We start from the raw sequence: 26,671 nt of genomic DNA on the forward strand, positions 1-26,671 counted from the left end.
GTCATCATTCGAATTTAACATTCAACTGTCGATATGAATGCAGAACGCGCGTGACGCTTATCCATCAGAAGCACTCACTCGATCTCGCTCTTTTTGGAATTAATGCAATCCCCTAATTTTTGTTTGTTTTTTGGTAGCATGATTTGATTTTCTGAATCAATTGATAAGATTTAACATCGGAATATTATTGTTGCCAAAATTACACGCGAAGTTACCGCCGTGTGTACATGTTTCGTATGTCTACTATGATTTATGTGGGTTTTGTTTTTGCGTTTTAATGCATTTATTATAATAACCTTATTAAAGCGGTCAAGTGGAATTGTGAATGTCTACTCAAATACAACACAATTGTTGTCGGTAGTTATTATACACATTTGTATTACATCTTCAATCTTGTGCCACATATATGTTTTTGCCTGTGATGTAAATCTACTACATCGATGGACTTAGAATCCAGCTGGGATCATTTGAATATTACAACGCTTCCGCCTTGCCAATAAAACAATAATGTGATACAAGGATGTTATGCCAAAAAAAAATTGTTAAATGTCTATCAACGTCTATTTTGATACGTCTTTTTTCTCCCTTCATATTGAAAGAATTCACAGTTTTATTTTTCCAATCTCAGGGCCCATTATATCGTTCATCTTATTCTTTTTTTTTTGAATAACGTTAAATTTATGAATAATAAAGGTTTAAGAAACTGATTATAAATGCCTCGAAATTTATAGGAAATTCATATGATGTAATTACAGTCCCCGGGATAAACATTTACAGAGTGTAATGATATATTTTATCTTGTACTTTTATCGTGACGGAGATATATATCGATGCCTAATAAGTTGGTATGACATGTTCTAAATTGATCATATGGTATGAAAGGTTTTTCTATGTTTGGATTAAGAATTGCCCGAATTGTGAATGCATCTCCTACTTGAGTGTTGAGTGGGCTTGACACTTTAGAATTATATTAAGGTAAAGTATGTGACATTCAAATCTATATATTGAAGAGTCAAATGCCATACTTATGGTGCAGAGTGAAGAAATCAAACATTTTGTTCATCGTGTGATAAAGATCACTTACACCACAAACACAAAGAAAAGTCTTATTCGTTTCACATTGCACAAGGGATGAACAGTCAACTGAATAATATATAGAAGGGAATAATTATAATTGCAAAAGCCTACTGGATAGTTATACATATCACATTAATGAATAATCCCAGAGTAATTCCAAACCAAAAACAAGAACAAACAACACATGGTCCCGACATCATGACTTGGACTACAGCTTGTTCTTTAGGGAATCTTTTCTGTCGGATTTGCCCACAACCATAGGCCGGTCTAGACATATTAAAAAAATATGACAAAATAGTTTAACAAATAAATGAAAACTGCATAAAATTTTCTTATCAAAATATCCAGTCAACGTAATGAACCTAGCTAAATAAAAACTTTATTTTAAAAGCTACAAAAAAAATTAACTTTTATTATGGCATATAAAACAATAAATAACTTGAAAATCATGGTCAAAATTTGGTTACTAGTAAAGGAAGTTAGCTAATGTAACTTTACTTGTTGGTATGGGTTTTTAAACATAACTAAATTTAGATTTCATCATTCATATGTTAAATTAGCACTTGCATCCACTTGTAATCCAATTGTGATCTTAAAATACTAAACAATAAATCATTAGGTTTTTTCGAGTCTTTCAGTCAAATTTTAGATTGATCCGCTGCGGTAAATTCAGTAATGTTCAGATAATTAGGTTGCTGTTCAGTCTATGTTACGACTGTTCAGAAGTTTTATTCATGTTTGCATATCACCATCATACTGAATTGTCTGAACAGTTACTGAACAGTACTGAATTGACTGCAATCGAATTGTTTGAATAGAAATAAAATTACCGCAGTGAAATACATAAAAAATTCACCGAAATACTGATCATGACTCAATTATTCGTCTTTCAGACTTTTCAGATGGTGTTTTGATCAACATGACGGTTTAAGACTACAATGTGTTTAATAACGATCGCGAGGTAAAATACACAATATCAAAAGTCTTCTTTTGTTGATTAATTTTAAATATATATATGTATTTAGCAAAGTCGATGAAAATTATGATTAAAATTGACCAGGACTAAATACGATATTTTCGTATTTAAAAAAAAGAAAAGAGATTTATATTTGCAAAGCTACTTGAGCACATTTTTAACCAAGAACTGCAGTGTTTAATCAACTTGAAACACAAGTTATTCGCCGTTTGTTTTAGAAATCAGTATAGGGTGTAAATGGTGTTTGCCGTCATGCTTAGTCCACGTTACAAACTGCCTATTTACATTTGTTTTCCTATTCCTCCTTTTAAGATCTTCATTAAGGCAAATAACTCTCAAGTTTGTCAAAGTTAATACTATTATTTGTAAATGCAACTTGTATTAGTCTCTTATTATTATGACATTTGAAGATGTTGAGGAATTTAATAATAAATGTAAATAACTGAATTCATACAAAAAGCATAACAAATAAGTTCTTACCTGTTTCATGTTAAAGGTTTAAGGTTTGTTTACTAATATTTATATTCTTTCCTTTAAAGTTTATGTCATTGTTAATGTAAACACATATAGAAAAATCCAGACGTTATATAATCTTTATTTCACGCGAAAAAGGTAAATATTCAATCACTGCATATCTCTTGTCACGCATGTCCTTGTACGAATTTTGTTTTAAACTATCAATGTATTGTTAAAGGGTAATATAACAATAATGAACATACACATTAGTAAAAATATGTTATTAAACGTATTATTATTTGTAAGTCTGTTTAAAATCGTTGATCACATGTAATATATTTAAACATTTTGCAAACTATTGAATATTTACTCTGTTCTTCTTTACATTTCTTGCTTTATATCTTTCTCTATTAATCTATATGCATAATTTGATAGATAATATGAATATGTGCGAATTTGATCGATGTACTATTCAAAATTGCTCGTAGATGTGTCTAACATATTTCACATGACTATCAAAGCATCACAGGAAAGCCTTATTATCACGAAAACTGTTTATATTCGATTCTTACTGTTGAATGCCAACCAATCATAAAGTGTAAATGTAGGCATCGTCAAATAAAACCTCCTGTAACGATTGTTTAAAAACTATCATAAACATGTGAAGCATTTTTATATGGATATTTGTTTTTCTTTTTTATAATTGAAATGATACAAACTGTATGTATCATGCGAATAAGTAATTGAAAATCAAGGCAATACGCTACATTTAAATTTTTTTTAAATTAACATTTCACGAGTATCAGATAAAAAAGTTTCAAACTATTGGGATTTACATTTAAATGTTTACTTTAAAAAGTTAAAGTAAATTTAAAAACAATTAATGATCAAAGCACACGAACCGAGTTATAGTGTACGTTCATCGATAAATGTGCATATAATTTAATTTTTACCGTGACTTCGAGTTCTTCAACTCAAAAGATTGATTGGGTACGGAAACTTTGTGTTTTTTCGACCAGCATTAAAACCTTTGCCAAAATGAGGCTTTTACTTGGCTGTGTGGGATTTATTCATTTGCAGGCATATTCGGTAAACATGCTGACGTTTAAGTCAATACCTCGTAGATAAAGTGATACTCTCTCCGAGCATTAAAGAACCATATCATACACTATTTAAAAGCTACCTTATTGCAAGCCTACATACATGTCCTTATTCATAATACACTAGTTTTCAATTGACATTCAAAATATTTGACCCTTCATCGCGGTCGACCTTTATTACAGTGTCGTAGACTGGTTTTACAGTAATTGTGTATATTTCTATATTTAGTTAATAGTATTGTATTATGTATATTATATGACTTGTATTGATGAATTAAAGGTATGAGTATACTGATTACAGATTGTAATTAATTGATTAGTATATTTACTTGCTTAATTTATTTTATTAATTTATTTGAAATATTACATGTCTGTCAATACAGACTTTTTTAAGTAAATCTTTCATTGATTCCCATAATGTTTTATATGAACATGTTATGAACAAATAATTATAGTTATCTAGTTTATTGGAGTATGAACAAAAATTGTTTGGTGAAATTTTCCACTTAAAAAGCATCTCCTCTTTTGGCAAAATATAATGCATTAGTTTCCACCTGAACATTTTTAAGAGTCTTTGAATTCATCTTCCTATACGTAAGACTCTTTCCCATTTGAAAAGTCCAGTTAGTATTTCTGTTTTCACTGGACTTAGTACTATTTTGTAAATAGATTCATAGACGGACATGTAGGAACTGTTGTTTGTGTATATGAAGGTTAGGCTATAAAAAAGAAAGAAGGAATGCGAGATTTGCAAAGAATGTTAGAGATTATTTGACTGAACAGTTTCATCGGGGAAAATTGACTGGACGTGAAGTTGACACGATTGATGCTGTACATAGATTGAATATCTTATATAAGTTGTTTCTTACGAGAGAAAAGAATTGATCACCAAGGTTTTGTCTTTTCCTTTTAGACCGTTTTTTTTTCAATTATTGCGTTATGTATGTGAGTATTAAAATTAAATAATTTAATTAACTATTTTAAAAAGGAAATATAACTTTTAGATTTCAGGACTTGATATTTACTTTTTTATTCATTGAAATTGTTGATGCATTTTTTCAAGCAATTGCAAGCTTGACTCTTAAAAAAATAAATGATTACGAACAAAGCTTTGTCTTTGACCATGTAACACATTGTTTTATCGGCACTTATGCTAACCGATTTACTAGTTAAAGATTCTATAATGATAAGGTGCCATTTAGAATTTGCGATGGCAGTTTAAGCACCAATAAATGAATAATTTATCGTACCGTCAATTTATACATTGTTCATTGATTTCTAGTTTGCAGGATAATGGGCATTAATTCCCATATTTCTTGATTACAAAATGTAACATAGTTACCTTGCATTTTTCCAGAAATCGAATGAACATCTAAAGTAGATTTTTTAGATTTGTAATTGACAATGAATTGAAAAAAAAACCAATCGTCAATACAATAATGCAACACAGATTCTTCAACAATTCAACCTTAAAAAATTGGTCCTTCCCCCTTTCATTCCAGGGAAACTTTTATCCTAAAGTAATTTACAATTAGCAGTTTTTTAATTGTGGAAAACAAAATTAGAAATAAAAAAAAAAACACACTCTTTTTTCATTATTTTGCAGAAAAAATATATCCTGTTCCATTTGAAACTAATGGAAAATGTAATGTTATTAGGATACATAAGAAAAAAATGGCAAAAAAATCGCTTTTTTTTAAATTTTGAGGAAAAAACTAAAATATATATAGGTTATAACTTAGTGGTTACCATAGCAACAGAGCAGCTTTGATTAATATTTTAATTATATGTTTTTAGAAATAATAAAAGATATTGAACAACACGCTTTACTTAATTATACCTAAACACTATTTGTTTATTGAGAATAAAGTGATGAGACATGCTATTTTAGCCTTACATTCTGCCATTCTTACCTTTATAACTAAGCGCATGGATGCTACCATGGAATCCAATTTGACAATTAATAAATGACTTATCTAATAACAAGCAAAAACTAAGAATGAACAAAATCTAACATCCCTCATTTTGATGGAAATTCTAGAAAATATTCCATGGTTCATCAGTGCGTAGAGTAAGCGTAAATTTATTAGGAAATATGTTATAAAAAATAAAGGCCAAGTTACCATTATCAAGGAGTATCAGGGGAAAACAGGTCAATATTTCGAAATTTTACGAAATTTTGTATGCATTTAGATATCGTTAGACTGCCTCTAAATAAGAAAAAAAAAATGGTACATGTAGCTTTAACATGTAGATTGTAGAGATACAATTTATTCATTATTGTTTATTCATTTACTTCATGTAGGTAAAAAATGGGCAAAAACATAATAAAATTGTTCACCGAATTTTGTTTTAAAATGATCATCGCTGTGCATCTTTGCAATTAAAAGATATGAAAACATTAGGCGGTCAACAGATCGGTTTTTAATCTTGGCCGTTTAAGTGATGTATGAAAAATATGACTTATTACGATATTGCAGTCTGACGTGATCATGAACTGACTCTAGTGTTGCTCTTCGGCGTTTTATCACTGCACGTACATAGACTATATTGATGTTTACTGAGGGAAAACGAATCCGTGTGAAAGTGCATTTAATGTGTTTTAGCAATGCTTTGTATGTTTATTCTATACATTTATAGATCCTTTTCATATATTTTTAAATCGATCGTATCTTTGAAAAAGATAAATGGTACATATTTTACTTTTAATGTATTCAGATGCAGTTTATTGAGTTTCAAAGGCGTTCAAATTTCATAAAAATCCGAAAAACCGCCTTATTATTTACACAAACTTCGCCTAATTTTTTAATGAGCAGCTGTCGCAGTGATAAGACCACAGGAATTATACTGTCTATCTGAAAATTTAGATCTTGTGGAAATTCATTCCCAAGCTAGAACACCGGCTAGCTACATCTCTTCAAGGGATACGAGAAAATGCCCATTAAACGTTAAGTGGACTGTTTAATAGATAAAATACTATCGCAAATATTGTGACAACGATGATGTACGGGAATGCTTGATACTGTGCAACAGGTTCTGTTGCTGAAACTGACGAAGATGCCGAAATGAAAGACAGTGACCGACGACTAGTCCCCTGTCTATAAAACAAAAACCAAATGGCGGAACTAACTCACAGACTGGTAGAGCGAATACAAACGATGAATTTCAGTATGGATTTTTATTCGCCCTTTAAATGAACGGATTGTGTCAGTTCAAAAGGCTGACTCCGACTGAAGACTTAACTTCAGTCGATACATTTTAAAGATAGACAATGTTTACAGGTTGCCAAAGAATTAAGATTACATAATAATAAAGCTGACAAATTTAACAAATACAGAATGAGCACTTTAAAAGTAACAAAAGACCACAATTGAAAAACGGATTATTGTCATTGTGATCATACATGTACTGAACAAGAACTGATAAAATAACTATTGAAACGAATTATCTATGTACGCTATAAATTAACGGATTAAAAAAAAATGAAATGAAATACTTGTGTAGCATAAAGTAACATAATCCCTCGTATTGTTTTTCACACAATTTTAGATTAAAAAGTAACACACATACATAATATTTAAGAATGCAAATTGAAACACATTGTCTGTTGAATTTGAAATGAAATTGTCTGAAAAGATTTAACAGAAACTGTAAATAATACGATTCTCCTCCGCATTTAATAAAATATACAATATAAAAATTAGGAGATGAGGTTTGATTGCCGATGAGACAACTATCCAACAAAGTTGAAATAAAGAGGATGTAAGCAATTTTAGGCAACCGTACGACCTTCAACAATGAGAAAACCCCATACCGTATGGTCGGCTTTAAAAGGCCCCGACATGAAAAATATGAAACATTTCAATTGAGAAAACTAACGGCCTAATTTATAACAAAACAATGAACGAAAAACAAATATGACAGACATGAAACAACCACAACCACTGAACTATAGGCTCAATTATTTTTCCAGCGCATTTTCTTCAGACTAAATCAGAGTCGTATGTTGTCATAAAAATTTACCGGCATTTTGATAATATGGATTCTGATTGGATACAGGTATGATATGACGTCTGATCAAAGATAACTGACCTTCAGCGCCAACATATTTATTTAAGAATTTTTCTCTTGTAGTTTTGATATTTGCAGAATGTTTCGTTTGTTAAGAAACATTTATTTTAACTGCAAAATATTTGTTCAATAATGGTGACCTCAGGTAATCTGTGTATAAAGACAGGCTTAATAAAGGTGACATCAGGTAATCTGTAGTGTATTGAGATTTGTTTAATAAAGGTGACCTCAGGTAATCTGTTGTGTATGAATACTGGTTTAATTAAGGGGACCTAAGATAATATGTTGTGTATTGAGAGTGATTAAATAAAGGGGACCGCATGTAATCTGAGGTCTGAAGACTACTTTAATAAAGATTACCTCAGGTAATCTGTGTATGCAAACTGGATTAACAAAGGTGACCTCAGGTAATCTGTGTATGCAGACTGGTTTAATAAAGGTGACCTCATTTAATTTGTTGTGTATGAAGACTCGATTAATAAAGGTGGCCTCAGGTAATCTATAGTGTTTTGAGATTAGTTTAATAATGGTGTCCTCAGCTAGTCTGTTGTGAATGTAGACTGGTTTAATAAATGTCACCTTAAGTAATCTGTAGTGTATTGAGATTTGTTGAATAAAGGTGACCTCAGGTAATCTGTCTATAAAGATTGGATTATTAAAATTATGTAGACTGGTTTAATAAAGGTGACCTCAGGTAAGCTGTAGTGTTTTGAGATTTGTTTAATAATGGTGAAGTCAGGTAGTCTGCTGTGTATGAAGACTGGTTTAAGAAAGGTGACCTCAGGTATTCTGTGTATTGAGATTTGTTTTAATAATGTGACTTCAGGTAATCTGTGTATGCAGACTGGTTAAATAAAGGTGACCTCAGGTAATCTGTATGTAGACTGGTTGAATAAAGGTGACCTATTTTAGTTCGTTAATGATCAATGGCCAATATATTTTGAAGGCCTCCCTTTCCATGATCTACATGCATAATTGGTATCAAATCATTACAGTCAAAGTTTGACTTCTCCAAAGTTATGTTTAATCTAAAAAGCATGCGTTCTGTCTGTTTTTCCGTACGCAGGTGCGGATGCAGGATGTTTAAAAGGAAAATTTTCAATTACTACATGCACTGTGCATGTGCATTAACAACATTTGGTTAAACAGGGAAAGAAAACTGTCCACTTAAACTTGAGTGTAAGAAATACAGATATTCTATATATCTATATTTGATTTATTTTGTCAAACAAAGGATTTTTGTATTATTGATAAACGATGAAATATTACCAGGGAATTTGTAAAATAATTCCTAAAACTTTCAGTGATTATGTAAAATCACTGGTCATTTGTAGGGATTATATATAATCACTAATGATTTGAGTGATTATGGAAAATCCCTGACAAATCATGAATTGTACAAAATCCCTGATTTTACAAATTCACTGTAAAATATATGTGTCTACTCGAGATAACAAATACAGTTGCCCATTTTAGAATGACAGCATATCGACATCCCTATAATACATCAATTTCGTCTGAAAAATACGTGTATATATAATATTACACATTGATGGATATGTATCACTCGTTTTAAAGTACTTCAACGGAAACCTTTTGCTCTAAAATTGAAATGTCTAATGCTGATATTGACATATACTAATTATTAAACGGAAAATGATACGCGCACACTTTTAAAGGTATTTACTTTTCGATAAATCTGGTATTATATTTCGTTTTTTTCTAGTTGTCATATATAGAACAAATAATATTAAATCAGTCAACGCGTTTTCTATGCAAGCTTAGTCATTCGTACTGTGTAATTTAAATAATCCATACATGAAGATTCTAAACTTGGGGTTTGTCCCAAATGATTAAGGCTGAAAGATAAATACGACGGCAAAGTGTTGTCTATATAAATAAGAAGATATGGTATGAGTGCTCATGAGACAACTCTCCATCCAAAACACAATCGGCTAGGATGAGGTATGTTTGGGATTGTAGGGCATATGATTTGTATGTTAATATGGTAACATGTTTGAGGAAAATCACCTGCTATCTCACACCTGTAGCAGATTACAAACAAGTTTTTTTGGAAAGGGGGGGGGGGGGGGGGGGGGGGGGTGCGGGAAGGGGGATTGTATTTTGGACAGGATTCAGAAAATTTTGTGTCGGAGATTTTCAAATATTTTACCAAATGTTATATGAGCAAATTTCAGTCTACCAATATCTGTGTTTTCATGTTATGCTAGAAACAACCTATGTGTTTATATTTGAATATGATTAAATGTTGTTCGTACCTTTAATATTCGACGAAAGTATAATTGTTAATCCTGGGAGTTCTTGAAAGTAAACTTGCTACTGGGATTATAATAATATTGCGGACTTTTAGTCAATTAGCAGAGTTTTAGTCAATTAGCAGAGGCATCGATAGATGTGTTAATGATAATAAAAAATAAACATTAACACACAACACACCAAAATGTACATACAAAACAAATTAAACGAAGGATAAAACACAATAAATGCAAGGAAGAACTAAGTCATTATTACAAACGTTGCAAATTGTGTACACATGAAATATGATCAATCATTTCAAATACGTCATATAGTATATAATACTAGTTTCTGAAGATACTTTACATATTTTGTTTGTATTTGTAATATTTACTCTGCCACAATTTATGGTAATTGATAACAGATAAGTAGCAATATAATACTTTGATATAAAGATCAGAACGACTGGTTTCTATCTTAATGTTTTCATAAATGAGATCAATGTCTTTAACGAAACGAACATGCATGTAAGTAAACAAACCAACAAAAAACAACATTTTGCATCTCCATGAAGGCTAAGGAACAAGAGATTACCTATCAAATATGTTCTTACATATACAACAACGTATTCAAATAATACAAAAAAATAACTCAAAGGTTAATTCAAAAAGGGAAAAGTCCATAAAAACCTGATAAAATTAAACGTCAGACTATATTAAAAAAACGGAACGAATGAAAACAAATGTCATATTTCAGACTTGGTACAGGTATTTTCCGAACAAAAATGATGGGTTAAACAAATCCCATATCTAGGTAAAGCTCATACGTGTATGACAGTTGTGTATAGCTCTCTGAATTGGTATATGTGAATACAATTGACTTCATGTAGTTACATAAGTTCATGTTAATTCAATCTTGATTTGAAATTGCTTATGCAATGAATATAGGAAAGGAATACCTGTTAGCTTTCTAAATCGTAAATAAACTCTGACAATTCAAAGAGTTAATTGGGCAACTGTACATAGTATGTCAAAAACACCTAGTCCAATAGTAATGCCATAAGGATCAAAAGAGAGAAAACACAACAGTGTAATATGCATTTTTTTAAATGATCAAACGATTAGAAAAAAAAACATCTTTTACTAGTTCCTGAACGAATTGTGAATAACTAAGGATTTCAGTGGACATTTTAATTAAACACTACATTCCAAGGTTTAATAGAACATGTGAATTATAGAAACATTAACACATTTCTAACGTTTTCATCCTTTATCAATAAGTAATTTCACAAATAATAACATCCGTTTTAAAATACGAGCACATTGTCTGTTCTTATAGAGTCAACCATTGTGCAAAACTGCTACTTGTTTTCAGTTAATCTGTTAATATACATATTGATTGTGGCTTAATAAAGCTTTTATATACAAGTTGTATACACCATAAAACACCCTTGGAAGATGCAAGACATTTCACGATATGACTTTGTTCATTTAACTTTCTGGATAAAAGTTATAATTTAATTTTGTGAAGTAAGCCCATTCAACAGTTGAATTTAAATCATATACTTTCATGCAGTAGAAAGCATATTTTTGGCCTTGTTTTTTAAATTAATTGCGCTTTATATTGTCTTGTTCAAGTTAGTCGATTATCAAGCTAAGTTCTGTACTTTTTCGCTTGACTTAATGATTATCCTGTTGACTCTGTTTAGATCAACTAAAGAGGGGTTCACAAAGAAACAGAATATGTACATACGTTACCTAAGGGAGTATCAAAAGACTTTAATCCAAGTCACGAAACCTGGACCATATGTTGTTGGTAGTTGTTCGTCTTTATAGAAATATTGTAACTAAAACGAAAATCAATATTTATACTAATAAAAACAATATCCAATGAACTTATGACAGTGTTGAATGTGTAACCTTTTAGAATAAACTGATATTTTAAGGATTGATAAGTTCACCCGCATCGTATATAAATGTCCAGTCTCGGTAAACAACATCACCGTAAAATTAAGGATATGCTATTCCGTTTGAAATAAATTTTCTACATGTACAGCCAAATTTGCAAACCAAATTGTTGAATTTATGGAAGAATTTAGTAAAAGTGGCTAAGGTTCTAAGTAATTTGTGGTTACGAAATCCCCGACTCAGAAATTTACCAGGAATACATAGATAACGATCATTGAAATCAAAAACGTCACTACAGATACTGGCATTCCGAACGAGTTGGGATATACAAACACGGTAAGACGGTGCAAAGAGAACATCACCGTCCAAAAAATAAAATTAACAAAAGAGAAAGTAAACTCATCCCTTTTGTCGTACATATTTGTGTAGAGGTTCTGGAGTAAAGCTGTAAAAATGACAGTTATTGCTTGTGATATTTTGTCTATTTAAGTAGGTTCCTTTGGGTAGATTTCGGCAGTACATTAAGAGAATTCTCGACTATTTAAGGAAAAAATATCATCAAGATAACGGTAATTGTTGTTTATTTATTAATTAAACGGAATTTAGACGGGTCTTCACTGAGTTAAGCCGTAAAATGTTTGTTTGAATTACTGTTTTTTGGAAAGACTCAGTTGTTCTTGGTTGATTTGACATGTACTAAACAGTAGGTTTCGGCGATTCAAGTTATCCTTTTTTCAATTGTTGTGCATTGTAGAATAAATAAGAAATTTCTCCGTTCTGCGACAGATTATAACTATACCTCTTGATGAACAGAAATGTTAACATTGAGAATGGAAACGGGTAATATGTCAAAGAGACAACAACCCCACCAACCAGAAGAAAACAGACAAAGGCCACCAAGTGTTTACATCACTCTGCACCATAAGACCATTGGTTCTTCAATATACTGATTGTAACGTCATGTACCTGTCCTTAATTTAATTCTAAAGTAGCCATGCCACTCACTACTCGCATTGGCAATTTCAAAATTAAAAATTGAAAATTTTTCGTACCAGATCTATGGATATATGTTAATTGTCTCTTGCAGTTTCTGAGATTGTGAGACCTTAATATGGTTCAGATTCACACATCAAAATCCGAAAGTTCAAATTATAGTACAATTATTGCATAAGGTTTTGTTTACCGTAATTTTTCATGTTCAAATTTTTCAATTTCTAGAAATTAATTTATATAGAAAAATACCTAACTGACTATGAAATAATAAACATTTGACTGCGCAAGTCTATAGTCTTGAACATATTATTTGTATCCTATTGACAATAAATTTCACTATATACGTGTGAAACTGCAAATACTGATATAACAATGTATAAATATAGAAATTGTAGGGGGTGATTAGTTTTGATTGATTATTCGTGGAAATATTTTCTTACTTTACATCTAATAGAGCTGATATCCAACCATACACACTTATTTATTTGTAAATACAAACTCTTCATAGATCAAAAATTGAAGGCACGTACAATCATTACATTTCAGCTATCGCCTGTATAAAAGGCATATCATTAATAAGCGCAAAACAGACCCGCCAAAATAATGAATACTGATAACTGTTTGATATCAGTAGCAAATTAAGTACTCAGTGCATAATTAGGAGAAGTCATCAATGTAAAAAGAATAAGATATTTCCTACTAACGGATTATGATTAAGGGAGGAACATTAGGGAATATGAGACGGGAGTAATGCACGCTGATGTCATATTTATTGACTCCAGAATTTATTGCTAGGATGTGCGTATATAATAGGTCAGTTACACTGTTATGAGATGGGGAATCGAACCTACTACCTCAAGTCCAGTATTTAGATATAAAAATAAGAAGATGTGGTATGATTGCCAATGAGACAACTCTGGACCGGAGACCATATGACAAATTTAGAGATTGTTTATATGTCTTTTGGTTCGTTATCTCATTAACATTATACAAATAAGGAGATGTGGTACGGATACCAATGAGAAAACTATCTACCAAAGTTCAAGTGAAGTGGATGTATGCAATTATAGCCAACCATACGGCCTTCAACAATGAGAAAAACCCAATCCGTAGAGTCGGCTGTTAAAGCCTCCAACATGAAAACTATGAAACAACTCAATTTACAAAAAACTAACTGTCTAATTTATAACAAAACAGTTTACGAAAAACAAATGTGATAGACATGAACAAACGACAACCGCTGATCTACTGGACCTGATTTTGGACAGGAACATACTGAATGTGGCGGGGTTAAACATGTTTGTGCGCGCTCAACCTTCCCCTAGTCTGGAACTGTGTTGTAACAGCACAATATAAGAAAAAACTATAAAAAACAAGATGAAAAAGCTTAACTCATCAGATCATTACAAAGCAGAAACACTATAAACACAACACCAGTCCGGATGTGGCAGGGTAATTATCCATCCCTAATCCCTAACAACAAAAAGACACTACGTACAGATCTAAGAGTAATTGCAGTTAATGACAGCTAGTTCAAAGCAACTATCAAGTAATAAACAAAACATGTATCTAAGACTAACATATCAATTAGTACACGTCCAATGGATTTATATAAAGACGTCATTAACAATCAGAGAAAAACATTACCTTGTGCAATGCCAAAATATAGTTATCAAAAGAGTGTAGTACTGTGAAAGTACATATGTGTATAACAATAATATTTAGTGTGGTTTAATGTTACTGATAACAAAATCAATATTTATACCAATCCATTCGATAAAATATCGATATATATGTTGTTATATGACGCATTTTAGTTCGTCAGAAAGTTTTGTGTGATCGACATGACTCTGATACGTTGATAAGTAGTTCGAATATAAAGTGTGTTGTTTTGTTTTGATGATGTGCATTAACTAATAACTAAAAACATCTTGTTGATACTGATATTTACGTCGTCTATTTTCTGATCAGAACAAAGTATTCACGTTCTTTTGATTTGATCTGTTATACTGATACACTCATGAAAGTGCTCACGAAACAATAAAACATAGAGTATGTGTTATATTGTACAAATAATTGCGCATATTCGTGTCTGCATGGTTTTTAATAGACTTGAACAGAAATTATATCTAATTTGACAATGGACGTTAAGCAGCTAACAATCAATCAATAATATTTATAGTTCTATGAATGTATGACGTGAAACATGGTTATTTGATAAACACAAATTGTACAACTAGCAACTGCATAAATGATGGTTACTTTATGTCATTTGCCAATGATTAATGATTGAAAACTGAGCTAAGTTTATATTTCTATTTTTAACAATATAGTTCCATCTAAATATGAAAAATGAAAAAGTAGTTGAAGTACTTCATCAATGGAACCAATGACTTTTCTCGATGTGTTTTGTTGTTGAAATCGTATATTTGGAATAAGTTTCTTATTCACGAGAAACGCTCGTAAATAAAGGCAGATACCAAAAGAGAAAATATTTTAATAAATGTAAAAGCCTATATATATATTGTGATACGGTTAACACCAATTGCAAATATGATTCTGAAAGAAATGAAAAGAAATACCCGGACATTTTTTGTTCATCATATATAAAAAATGTTGGTATACATCGTTGAGGCAGCAACTCCAATACAAAAATAATACAGACACCTAAAAGACAAAATAAACAACATTAGAAAGGTGTCCGCACAATATGTCAAGCTCTTAGTAGTGCCGGGTTATTTAAAATAAACCTCTTAAATCGGGAAATCAATAACATTTCAGATCTGATATTCAGATATCTTTTAAAACACATAGCGGGAAAATTATAATGGCTTTTATTGTGTCGTCTTTTGTGATAATATTTATATATTTCTGGAATTTGATTCATTAAATGTCCTAACCTAAAACATAAAAGCATAGTTTGAGTTTGATGTATTCAGTGGCCATAAAACAGCTGAATTTTCCCCCAAATAGAAAATGTACATATGAATGTATTCAAAAAAGTAATATCTTGATTATGAAGATCTAATATCATAACAAGAATCAGAAACTATAATGTGTATGCGGTGGTAAAAATATAACGTGTTATATCCAAGCGTATAAAACCCTATCAGTGGTTTTGTGGCAGAGAGGTCACCGTGAGTTCTGATAGAGTTTGTTTGCTTAACCGTTATAACTTTTTTTCAGCCGCTTCTCTGCAAAATATGCAAAGACAACAACGAAGGCTTGTCGGCTTTTAATCAGAATAATGTGTTCCTGTCAGATGACACAAGAACTTCTTTCGATTTAAAATTTTGGAGGTAGCAAATGATTAATACGACTCATCGTATATGACTAGTACAAAACAGGTTTTGATTGTACAACTCACTGGCGTGGTTTTGTTATAAATATCCATGGAATATTTGCAGCAGGACTAAACAAAAAGCATAACATATCGCAGAACTTGGTTATATTGTATAAAGTAGCCAAACAATTGTCAAACTGAACAATAAATCTTCAAACCAGTGTAAATATTACTGAAATTTCTTACCTAATCATTCCACTAACACGAGGATATGGAATTGATATTCTGACTGGACATGGCTTCAAATGTATACATCAAGCACAGCCAAACAAAAGCCTGACGTTTGCAAGGTTTTATGGCTGGTCGGCAGAACATCATGTTTCTATACCAAATGAATCCCTTGCATTACAGGGCTATAAGTCACGGCAAACTATAAATGATATGCACTGTTATAAATAAACTTATACTATAATTCATCATATGTGATCCTTTTCATTCAGCAGTTTTACAAAAGAAAGGCTGATGTTTTAATGGTTACTAGTCATTACTATATTCTAGCAAAGTCATGTGTAAATATCAAATCAATTCAATTCTTTTACAGAAACTAATTGAATCGACTGAAATAGACACTTAAGTGTTTAAAAAATCAAAAAATCTTTCATCAAATGTACTTCAAATTAAGGCGAACATTACCCCCTACCGAACCTTCTACTTTGCTTTCTAATTTCTTAATTTCTTCTTTGAAATTTCAATCAGGGTCATACTAAAGATACGCACAAGAATATATTGAAATCGTGATTGGCTTAGCTATTTGTTCGAGATATCAACCTGTCCTTAAACTGTAGACAAAAGCAATACAAAGATCCACAAACATATAAGTAAATCGGTCAATTTGCTGTAGTTATTTACTACAAGGATGCGCTTACATATCTCATCAACATAGCATGTCTCATAAAGTCCATTATTAAATCTTTATCAATCAAATTAATTTCTTATGACGAGTAATTTATATTACTTCATTCTATGTCATTATGTTTGAAAGTAATAATTTTAACTATTCCGCTCATCTAAAGCACTCTGTATTGCAAATTTAAATATTTGCGTGTCTGTGTGCGGTGAGTTATCAGCAGTAATAATATCATTTCACACAATTTATCATTCAAATCACATGTTGAATGTCCGAAAACATTTACCTATGGAAGTTGTATCCGCTATGGGAACTGATCTACAGGTGAAAGAACCGTACATCAATACGTATCTTCGTCATGGTTGAATACCATTATAACACACGATGAAAACTTGATATTATATATACGTTATGAAAGTGTTAATGTCATATCAGACATTAAAATGCTCTGAAATAAAAGTATATTTGTGTTAGCTATCAAACATTGAAACACCTGTTAATATCAGTTGAGCTGTACATCAATGTTTGTTCTAGGAAAGAACACTTTTTATTATACTAACTAACAATGGGCTTTTCATTGCTGGTGCATTATTTATTAACATATCAATGTCGCATTTAAAAGAACTAATACTTGTCTGCAGGGGTAAAGTTATTGATAGATATCAACCAACACTTCATTTCCTTTAAGTAACAGTGCACCTAATAAATAATGTTGTCTAGTATTCAGTTATTTTCTCATTTAATAATTAGTATAGCAACGCATTTATAAAACTTAAATATTGCACGTACAAATGAAATGAGAAATGTATCATGTATGAATGTGAACAAGACAATATTCCATGGGCGTTTAACGGACAAGAATGCATACAGTTCACCTTGCGGCCTCTTGCAATTAGTACACAGTTATCTTGAAGCAACGGAACACAGCCTTGACCAGAAAACAAACGGCAGGTTCTATGATAAAACGATCAACAACAAAAAAACCAAAACATTATTGGCCAATATTTACAGAAAGCAACAGCCGATGAACTTTTGTATACGGTATTGACTTTGGAAAGGTACATACAGAAATATGATATTCCTCCTTTCTGAACAAGAAGTATTTTGCATGTAAACGGACCTTACCATCCAGAAGAATGACACACTAATAAGTTGCTAATTTATTGATTACTCTTTTGCAAAGAGCAAAACTATTTAAGTTACTTTAGGGACAAATATTATTATTGTGTTTAATATATCGAGTGTTTATCCTAATATAATATTTGTCAAACCTAGAATCTTTCACAATAGAGAAAATCTTCGAGTATAAAACAAATGTGTGTACTTATACTGAGAATATCGTTGAGATAAGTCAGATATTTAACTGTTTATAGTATTCCCACCAAGCTTTTAACCTGTGAATTAAGCCAAAACAGTCAGAAATCCAACTTTACGTTCCAAACTTCAACGGCAATGCCAAATAACCATACACATGTCATTACAACCATCGTCCCAAATTGTATTACGTACATCTGTCCAATAAGAATAACATTGTGATATTCGATTTTTGCGCTATAAATGTACACTGTTTATTAGTTGTTATTGGCTTTGACATATCTGTCAGTAACTGAGAGAACTCACATTCTATATGTGCCTGTCCAAAGTCAGGAGCCTGTAATTCAGTGGTTGTCAATTGTTGCTGTATATCATATTTGTTTTTTTTCTTCGTTGTTTACTTAAATCAGGCTGTTAGTTTTTTTGTTTGAATTGTTTTTACATTTGTCATTTCGGGGCCTTTTATAGCTGACTATGCCATTTTGGTTTTGCTCATATTTGAAGGCCGTACGGCGATCTATAGTTGTTAATTTTCTATGTCATTTGGTCTCTGTTGGAGTGTTGTCTCATTGGCAATGTCTATATCCTCTTATTTTTATACTTACTTTTTTATATTTTGGTAAAATGTGTTCATGATGCGAACTTTTTATTTTCAGCGATGTAACATAACCAGAATGATCGCTGAAATAATTTTTCTCCTCTTTCTTGTTGTGATCAGTACTGGATTAGTAAAAGGAACATGCCCGTCAACTTGCTCTTGTTATGGCGATTCAACAGGCTCTAACGTTAACTGTTACACAAAACATTTGGGACATATTCCAGACCTTCCTAGTGATACGTATTTCTTGTACACACATTATTTTGTGAATATAATTACACGTGCACTCTTGATATTGTTCCTTCGAATAACTAAACACTGTCATATCGATTGACAGACTTTAGTCTAAGGTCTTAATATTTGTCATGTGTGAACAAATGGAAAACCAAGGACGATATGCAAAATGCAATGAAATCATCCTTGTGTTACTTGTACACACTTAACAAAGGATTTAAATAGATAACCAAAACGAACGTATCAAAGATATCAGGTTTATCGATATCATTTACGACAGACGAACGGTAAGTGTACCTTCCACACTCCAGCAAATCAAAACAGTTATATGTGAAGCTAAATCAAAGAGAAATATTACAAATAACCTGGCTCAAAAAAGTGTGTTAATAAAGATCTACCAAAACACATTGAATCGAGCCAGTGTATCCGTTCATTGTGTTATTCATTTATGTTCGAGGTGTTTTTTCTCCTGATATATTTATCGTATTGTTTACAATTTCAATGATTCTTCAGAACTCCAATAGCCAGGAATTTTTTTTAAACTTTCAAAATAAGCATATTGTGCCTACAATCGATATCGGACGTTATTTTAAAATGATAGATAATCTTATTTTGATAATTCTGACGTAGTCATGCCCTAAAATTGCATTGGTATTACAAAAATCAAGTGTCAGTCTCGTTTATTCCATTACACTATGTGAAAGGTTATCGCTAAAAAATAGTGTGACCAATGAACAATATGCCAAATAGTCCAAACAAAATAAAATACGAGAATAGCATTTTAAAAGATTTCATGCAATGATTGAACATGTTAAAAAACTATATGAGATTATATTTAAAAAAAAAAACAAATATTGCCTTTTTTTTATTCATAAAACACGAAAAAAAGCAAAACCATGATTGAGTTATATTGCTGACCGGATAATTCTTTGTCCTTTCTTTTTTTCTAGAGATGTCAGTTTCAACAGCTTAACAGACATTGATGTTCAGTTTTGTATAGAAATGCCACAGTTGCGAACTCTGTATGTATATACGTTTAGTTTTGCTTTATATTACATATATAATATCAATAAGTGTACCATTTATCAACCTTCTATGATATTTAATAATTCAGTATTTAAGGAATGACTGTAATATTTTTTCTGTCTATGAAGAAATAACATCAAAAATGTGGTGCACACTGAATAACCCGCGTAGCGTGTTATTTTAAAGTGTGCACCACATTTTGTAATGTTATTTCGAATAGACAGAAAAAATATTACAGTCATTTCTTATAATTTAATTCTAAATTCCATTTCAAACCTGAGTAAACCATGAAAAAACGTTGATGACGTCACGGTCACATGACAAAATTATGTCTATGAGCTGATATACAATCAACGTCAGCCAATCAGAACACGCGTTACATCCAAAATTAAATTATTGAAATATATAATTGTAAACATCAATGCTCTTGTCTATTAAAAACTTAGTGTTGAATAAAGGAGGAACAAACTAGTTTCGTCATTTTACAGTACAGAAACATGTAATGAACCTATCAACACTTATATTCTGGGCTATGTTTTTTTCTATTGCATTACATATCATTTTTTATCAGCCTTCTTGTATACAAGACTAATTTCAATGTCGGAAACTATTATCTGAATAATCAAGTCACGTTCCAGCGATTTAATTGCGTATAGTTTGCAAGGTATATATAAACTTAACAGATTTTGAGTTTTGAAATACTTCAAAAACTATTAATTGTCCACACACTAGGCAACATGGAGTCCTTTTTCAGAGCAGATAAGTTATTCATCAACAGTGGAAGGGTTTAATAATTAGAATTAAATGGACAAGTCTAATATCTAAGTACCCAAAGAAATAAAAAATACAGTTTTGTTACTAAGTGATTCTGTTAACTGTTAAGCATTGCCTCGTGTAATACCATGCTATTTATTAGAATACATTTTTTTTCAAAACTAACTTACTCATTTGAACAAATTTGAGAAATTGTAATCGGTAACGTTGAATCTATTCCTACTGGAAACACTTATGTGGTAAAATCATATTTGTAAAAAGTAACCATATAGCATTGTAACGTACATGACACAAAAGTGTCATTATAATATCATAAACGATATTTAATGAAGTCTATATAGAGAACAGAAAGATTAAATCTGCTTCACACTGGCTTTTGTTGAAGTCTGAGCATTTTCTACCGAACAGTTTTTATAGATGAATAATTCTTAGATGATTTGCATATCTACAAATACTGGAATTGAATTGGTCCGTTAGCATTTTGTCCCTTGGTTTACACTTCGATAAACCATGTTGCCGAAACTATTTATGTAACCTTCATTGTGATCTATTCATGCGCGATACAGATGCAAATTGAGATTGAAAACACAAATAAATAATTGTTATTTCTATACTAATGAACAATAAAAAGAAATAATGCATTAAAGCTTGGAAAATGTATACATGAATGAGCTTGGCGCAATCACGTCATGGGAAAACTTGATGTAATACGAATAAAAACTCTCAATATAAAGATTATTCCGCTTCTTGTACGCTTCAAATTTAAATAATATCTTATTAAAATGAAGTTTTTGAGGAAGGTATTATTTCAATTTAGATTCTATTGAACTAATCGAACATAAGTGGATTTCAGAAAGTCAATATGGCGGCTTACTCCTTCGTTACGAAATGCCAATAGTGCATTTGATAATAATTAGTAGCCAATGTCCCAAAAATTGTTAATTAAAAATTGCAAAAGTTTGGGTTCAAAATTATAAGGATTAAACACATTTTTCTAGAGGTCATTGATGTGTGAACTGGGTCGCTGACTTTTAAACTTTACATAAAAGTCTTTCGAACTTTTATTCAGTTTGTGAGTTAATCGCCCCTGTTTACACATCAATAACCTCTACAAAAAATGTGTTTATTCCTATAATGTACGTATTAAAATATATCATTTGAATATATCTAAAGGGATATTTAAATCCTCGACTTTTAAAAACTAATAATTTTCGTTTCTAATTAAGTGACATCAGCAATCATATTTCAGAAAATCCAGTTAATACATTTGTATATTGTGAACTACTGCAGAACATGTGTATTATGTGTATAGGAATTAAAATACATCACTTCAATATCAACAGATACTTTAATTCAAGACTTTAAAAAATGAATTGTTTTCTTTTTTTTATATAAGCCTCATCTCCTACAATCAGATTTCTGAAATTCTAGTAAACACGTTTTAGATTGTGAACAACTGCGTTCCATGTAAGCATATCTTTTATATATTAATTTTGTAATGACCTTATCCTGAAATTGTCAAAAACAATACACACAGACCACACTATGAAGGACATATAGCACAAATAAAACTTGAGTGCAATAAATAAAAATACATAAACAGCTTTTACAGTAAATGATAATGCTTTTTCACAAATTACAACGCTAGTTTTCCATAAGACTCTAAAAACAGAAATGCATTATAAATTCATCTTCTTATACGTTATTCTACTTTTTGAAATTAGACTGTGCAGGGATGCTTGATTTCTTGATTGACAACATATTTGTTACGTTTGGAGGACGTGTTTTTCAACAGACTGTCGGAATTCCAATGGGAACAAATTGTGCCCCCCTTCTTGCCGACTTGTTTCTTTATTATTATGAGGCTGACTTCATACAGGACCTTCTTAGGAAGATAGATAAGAAGTTAGCAATATCCTTTAACTCTACGTTCCGCTATATAGATGATGTTCTCTCACTAAATAATACAAAATTTGGTGACTATGTTGAACGGATCTATCCCATCGAACTAGAGATAAAGGATACTACAGATACAGTTAAGTCTGCCTCATATCTTGACTTACATCTAGAAATTGACAATGAGGGTCGGTTGAAAACAAAACTTTACGACAAAAGAGATGACTTCAGCTTCCCAATTGTGGACTTTCCATTTCTATGTAGCAACATTCCAGCAGCGCCTGCATACGGAGTATATATCTCCCAATTGATACGATATTCCCGGGCTTGTGTTTCCTATCATGATTTCCTTGATAGAGGATTGCTGCTCACAAGGAAGCTATTAAGCCAAGAGTTCCAAATGGTGAAGTTGAATTCATCCCTTCGTAAATTTTACGGACGCCATCACGAGTTGGTTGACCATTATGGAATAACCGTTTCACAGATGATATCGGATATGTTCCTTATGTCGTAACTACAATACCCTTCCCTTTTCACGAATGTGACTTACCGAATTAGACTATTTACCGGATTTGTAATAACATAAGCAACACGACGGGTGCCACATGTGCAGCAGGATATGCTTACCCTTCCGGAGCATCTGAGATCACCCCCAGTTTTTGGTGGGGTTCGTGTTGCTAAGTCTTTAGTTTTCTATGTTGTGTCATCTGTACTATTATTTGTAGGTATGTCTATTTATTTTTAGACATGGCGTTGTTAGTTTGTTTTCGATCTATGAGTTTGACTGTCCCCATGGTATCTTTCGTTCCTCTCTTACATATTTAATATTATAGATAATGCATATCAAATAAAAGACTGACCATAGGCATGTTCATGTCATTTGTATAAATAAGCATTGGACAGATTTACAACTATAAACCATTTATTTGGATGTTATGATTCCAATTGAAATGGAAAGGTATCTCTTACTAGCACAAGCTAATAGTTTTCACACTCACCTATATACGATCTACGTATGATTCAAGCGCAATTTTCTATGATGTAAAAGTTATTTTCAATCAACATGATTAATGACGATGTGTTTTATATATTTGTACATGTTATCTTCGATATTGGTCCCGGTATCAGCCCTTAGACTCCCATATCGACCCAGACGGTGTAGCAAAAAGGTTGATATTGGTCGGATGGAAAAGGCCATGTTATGATATATTTATCGTATATTGTATAATTGTTTTTGATTGACAGTTTTAGCAAAAGTTAAATTCGGGGCTCAATATGGGTATTTTAGGGCAAATATCGACATTGTCACGGATAATTGAATTGACTTTGTTTTGATTTTAACCAGTGTGAAGCATTGCATTTAATACCAGTAATTGTCAGTAGCTTCTATAAATGTTTGAATGTCGATTCAAACTGAACTGTCTAGGTCTTTCTTTTATTTGAAAAAAACATAGGAGAAAACACCTATTCCGGAAATTTGTTTCCATGAACAATATCTTGTTAGTGATGCAAGTATAGAAGGAAACGCGTACCGTGTTGAAGCACAAATTCTCTGTCCGTTTGTAGATCAAGCAATATTATGAGTCCGGGTGTTACTTCGATTTGTCATTTTACTTGATTTAAACGAATTGAACATCGCTAAATTGTCTTAGCTCATTGATATAATTTTGTTTAACTGCATGTATTTTGCTAAAGCAGGTTTGTTTTATCTTTTTAGACATCTACATAGCAACAAGATGCAGTCATTAAAAAGTAATATGTTTATCAATATGGCAAACTTGTATCAACTGTAAGTCGTGATATATTTTGTATGTTTTTTTCTTTTTAAACTCGCATTTTCCTTTCACGCACAGTATTTATAAAATGTTAAAATTATTTCGAACATTAGGCTTGATGTTAAAGTCAATAGCAGAGTTTTGAGTAATGCAAATGTATCTAACAACAACAAGTATGGACCCAGGGCGTTTCACAATTTGACATATTACGGGGATACCTGCCTGTAGTCGAGGACTGTATATGAACCTCTAGATGTCTTGTGCTTATCATTTTCGTTTGTTTGCAATATTGTAGGTATTTTCCTCACGATTCATTTCCATTGTATGTATAAGTATCGAACTGTTATCAAACAGAAAAATATAAAGCTATATATGCCCTAGAGATAACTTTCATAACTTGTGTCGTATGATTGACGTCTACCACACATATCTTTTTATTCATAGTAATCTTAAACATTTTAAAATTGATTCGTTGGTAACATAACATTCATCAAACATTGTAATTCTCAAATTTGCTCTTCCTTCATTCAAAGGACTGACATGTTGCACCTATTTACTCTTCTCTTTCTAGACTTTTAATATTTTGCCAAAAAAGGGATTTTTTCTTACTAGATAATTTTACGGAGAAATTATGTAATATATGGTTTTTGTGGGGTTCATGTTGCACAGTCTGTATACTTTTGTTCTGTGTTTTGACCGTTTATCGCTTTTTACCATGGCATTGTCAGTTTTCGATTCATTCATTTAAATATCCCTTTTGGTAATTTTCGGCCTATCTTTTAGATCTGAGTTAACAGATGAATATCAAAAAGAACAGCGATTCTTAAAATTTCAACGCAACTGCTCTTTACTAAACATGGGCACAAGAGGGTAATAATTTAGAAAAAATAAGAACGCATGGATCTCTTTAAAATTGGAAGGTATATCATTTCGTAGATATGTCTATACACTTTAAAATTAATATCTGATGACCTAAGAAAGATCATTCAAACAGACGGTTTATCGTTTCATTATTGATATTATTATTATTATTACTTTGAATAAAGTTGCTTTTGTCTGATTATTACAATTATCATTATTATTACTTCGTGATAAAACAAAACCACACACACATTCTAATGCAATTCGTTTTCAACGATAATTTTCATTGGACGTTAACAAATATTTTGAAGGGTTAGATTCCACGTTCTACCAGTCCGTAACTAAGAAAGCTACCATTTTGAATTCTGATTGTTTGAGGTATATAATTTCTCAAAAACAAAAAAACAAACAAGAAAGTCACATTTTGAGCCTCAAAATCTTCTTTTTGTCAATATTGAAACCATTCTGAAGCGTACGAAAAGTATAAATACGTCTAGTGTTTATGATTGACATCCATAGTATACTCTTTGGTCGGGTTGTTGTCTCTTTGACACATTCCCCATTTCCATTCTCTTTTTTATATGACGTCACATTGTTTAGATGCTAAAGACGATGCGGATTTTTTTCATTTATTGCATTTTTTAGCCAAATAATTCATTAAATGGAATCTATTTTAATATGTGGCATTAGAATGGAGATAAATGTATTGTATTTTAAGTTTGGCCTTCGTAAAACTTGATTTTACTGTCGCAAATGTCCGTTTACCTAGCTCCGCTCCGCGTCGCTAGGTAAACTCAATTTGCGACAGTAAAATCTACGTTTTACGAAGGCCAAGCTTAAAATACAATACAGTTATCTCCAAATTTATCTTGTTTTGCTAATACTCAGCCGTATCAAAACTATACTAAAGACATAACTGTAAATTAGTAATTTGAAAATGTTTTTGGTTGACATTAACAGTTTAAAACCACTGGTAGAAACTGTGTTACAAATAGCAATTAGTAAAGAGCACAATATTATGTATAATGAATGTGATACAATTTCGTTTTTGAATCTACAATATGAATGTATACTATCATACCAACTTTTTATCACCATAGATTTGACAAAAATGAAGATCATAAACGGTATCTTCTGAAAAATGAAATACAATAACAGAGGTAATGA

General features: G+C 31.4%; 2 protein-coding genes across 17 annotated transcripts in view; one reads left to right on the forward strand and one right to left on the reverse strand.

The window, feature by feature from the left end:
- Positions 1 to 26,671, forward strand: part of LOC127731659 (tight junction protein ZO-1-like) — a 611,031-nt gene that overhangs the window by 335,338 nt on the left and 249,022 nt on the right. The window lies entirely within an intron of this gene.
- LOC127731663 (leucine-rich repeat-containing protein 15-like) overlaps positions 1 to 26,671 on the reverse strand; it is a 286,215-nt gene that overhangs the window by 84,049 nt on the left and 175,495 nt on the right. Inside the window, exon 1 of one of the 15 annotated variants that reach the window (XM_052240439.1) lies at positions 2,534 to 2,656. The exons of the other annotated variants lie outside the window; for them this stretch is intronic. Within the exon in view, the coding sequence (XP_052096399.1) occupies positions 2,534 to 2,542 (9 nt within the window). The 5' untranslated portion in view covers positions 2,543 to 2,656. Of the gene's footprint in view, positions 1 to 2,533; positions 2,657 to 26,671 lie in introns of those variants that run through there. 15 annotated transcript variants of the gene reach the window in all.

This window comes from Mytilus californianus, unplaced genomic scaffold (assembly GCF_021869535.1).
Source record: "Mytilus californianus isolate M0D057914Y unplaced genomic scaffold, xbMytCali1.0.p SCAF_20, whole genome shotgun sequence".
In the NCBI taxonomy this organism is placed as follows: domain Eukaryota; kingdom Metazoa; phylum Mollusca; class Bivalvia; order Mytilida; family Mytilidae; genus Mytilus; species Mytilus californianus.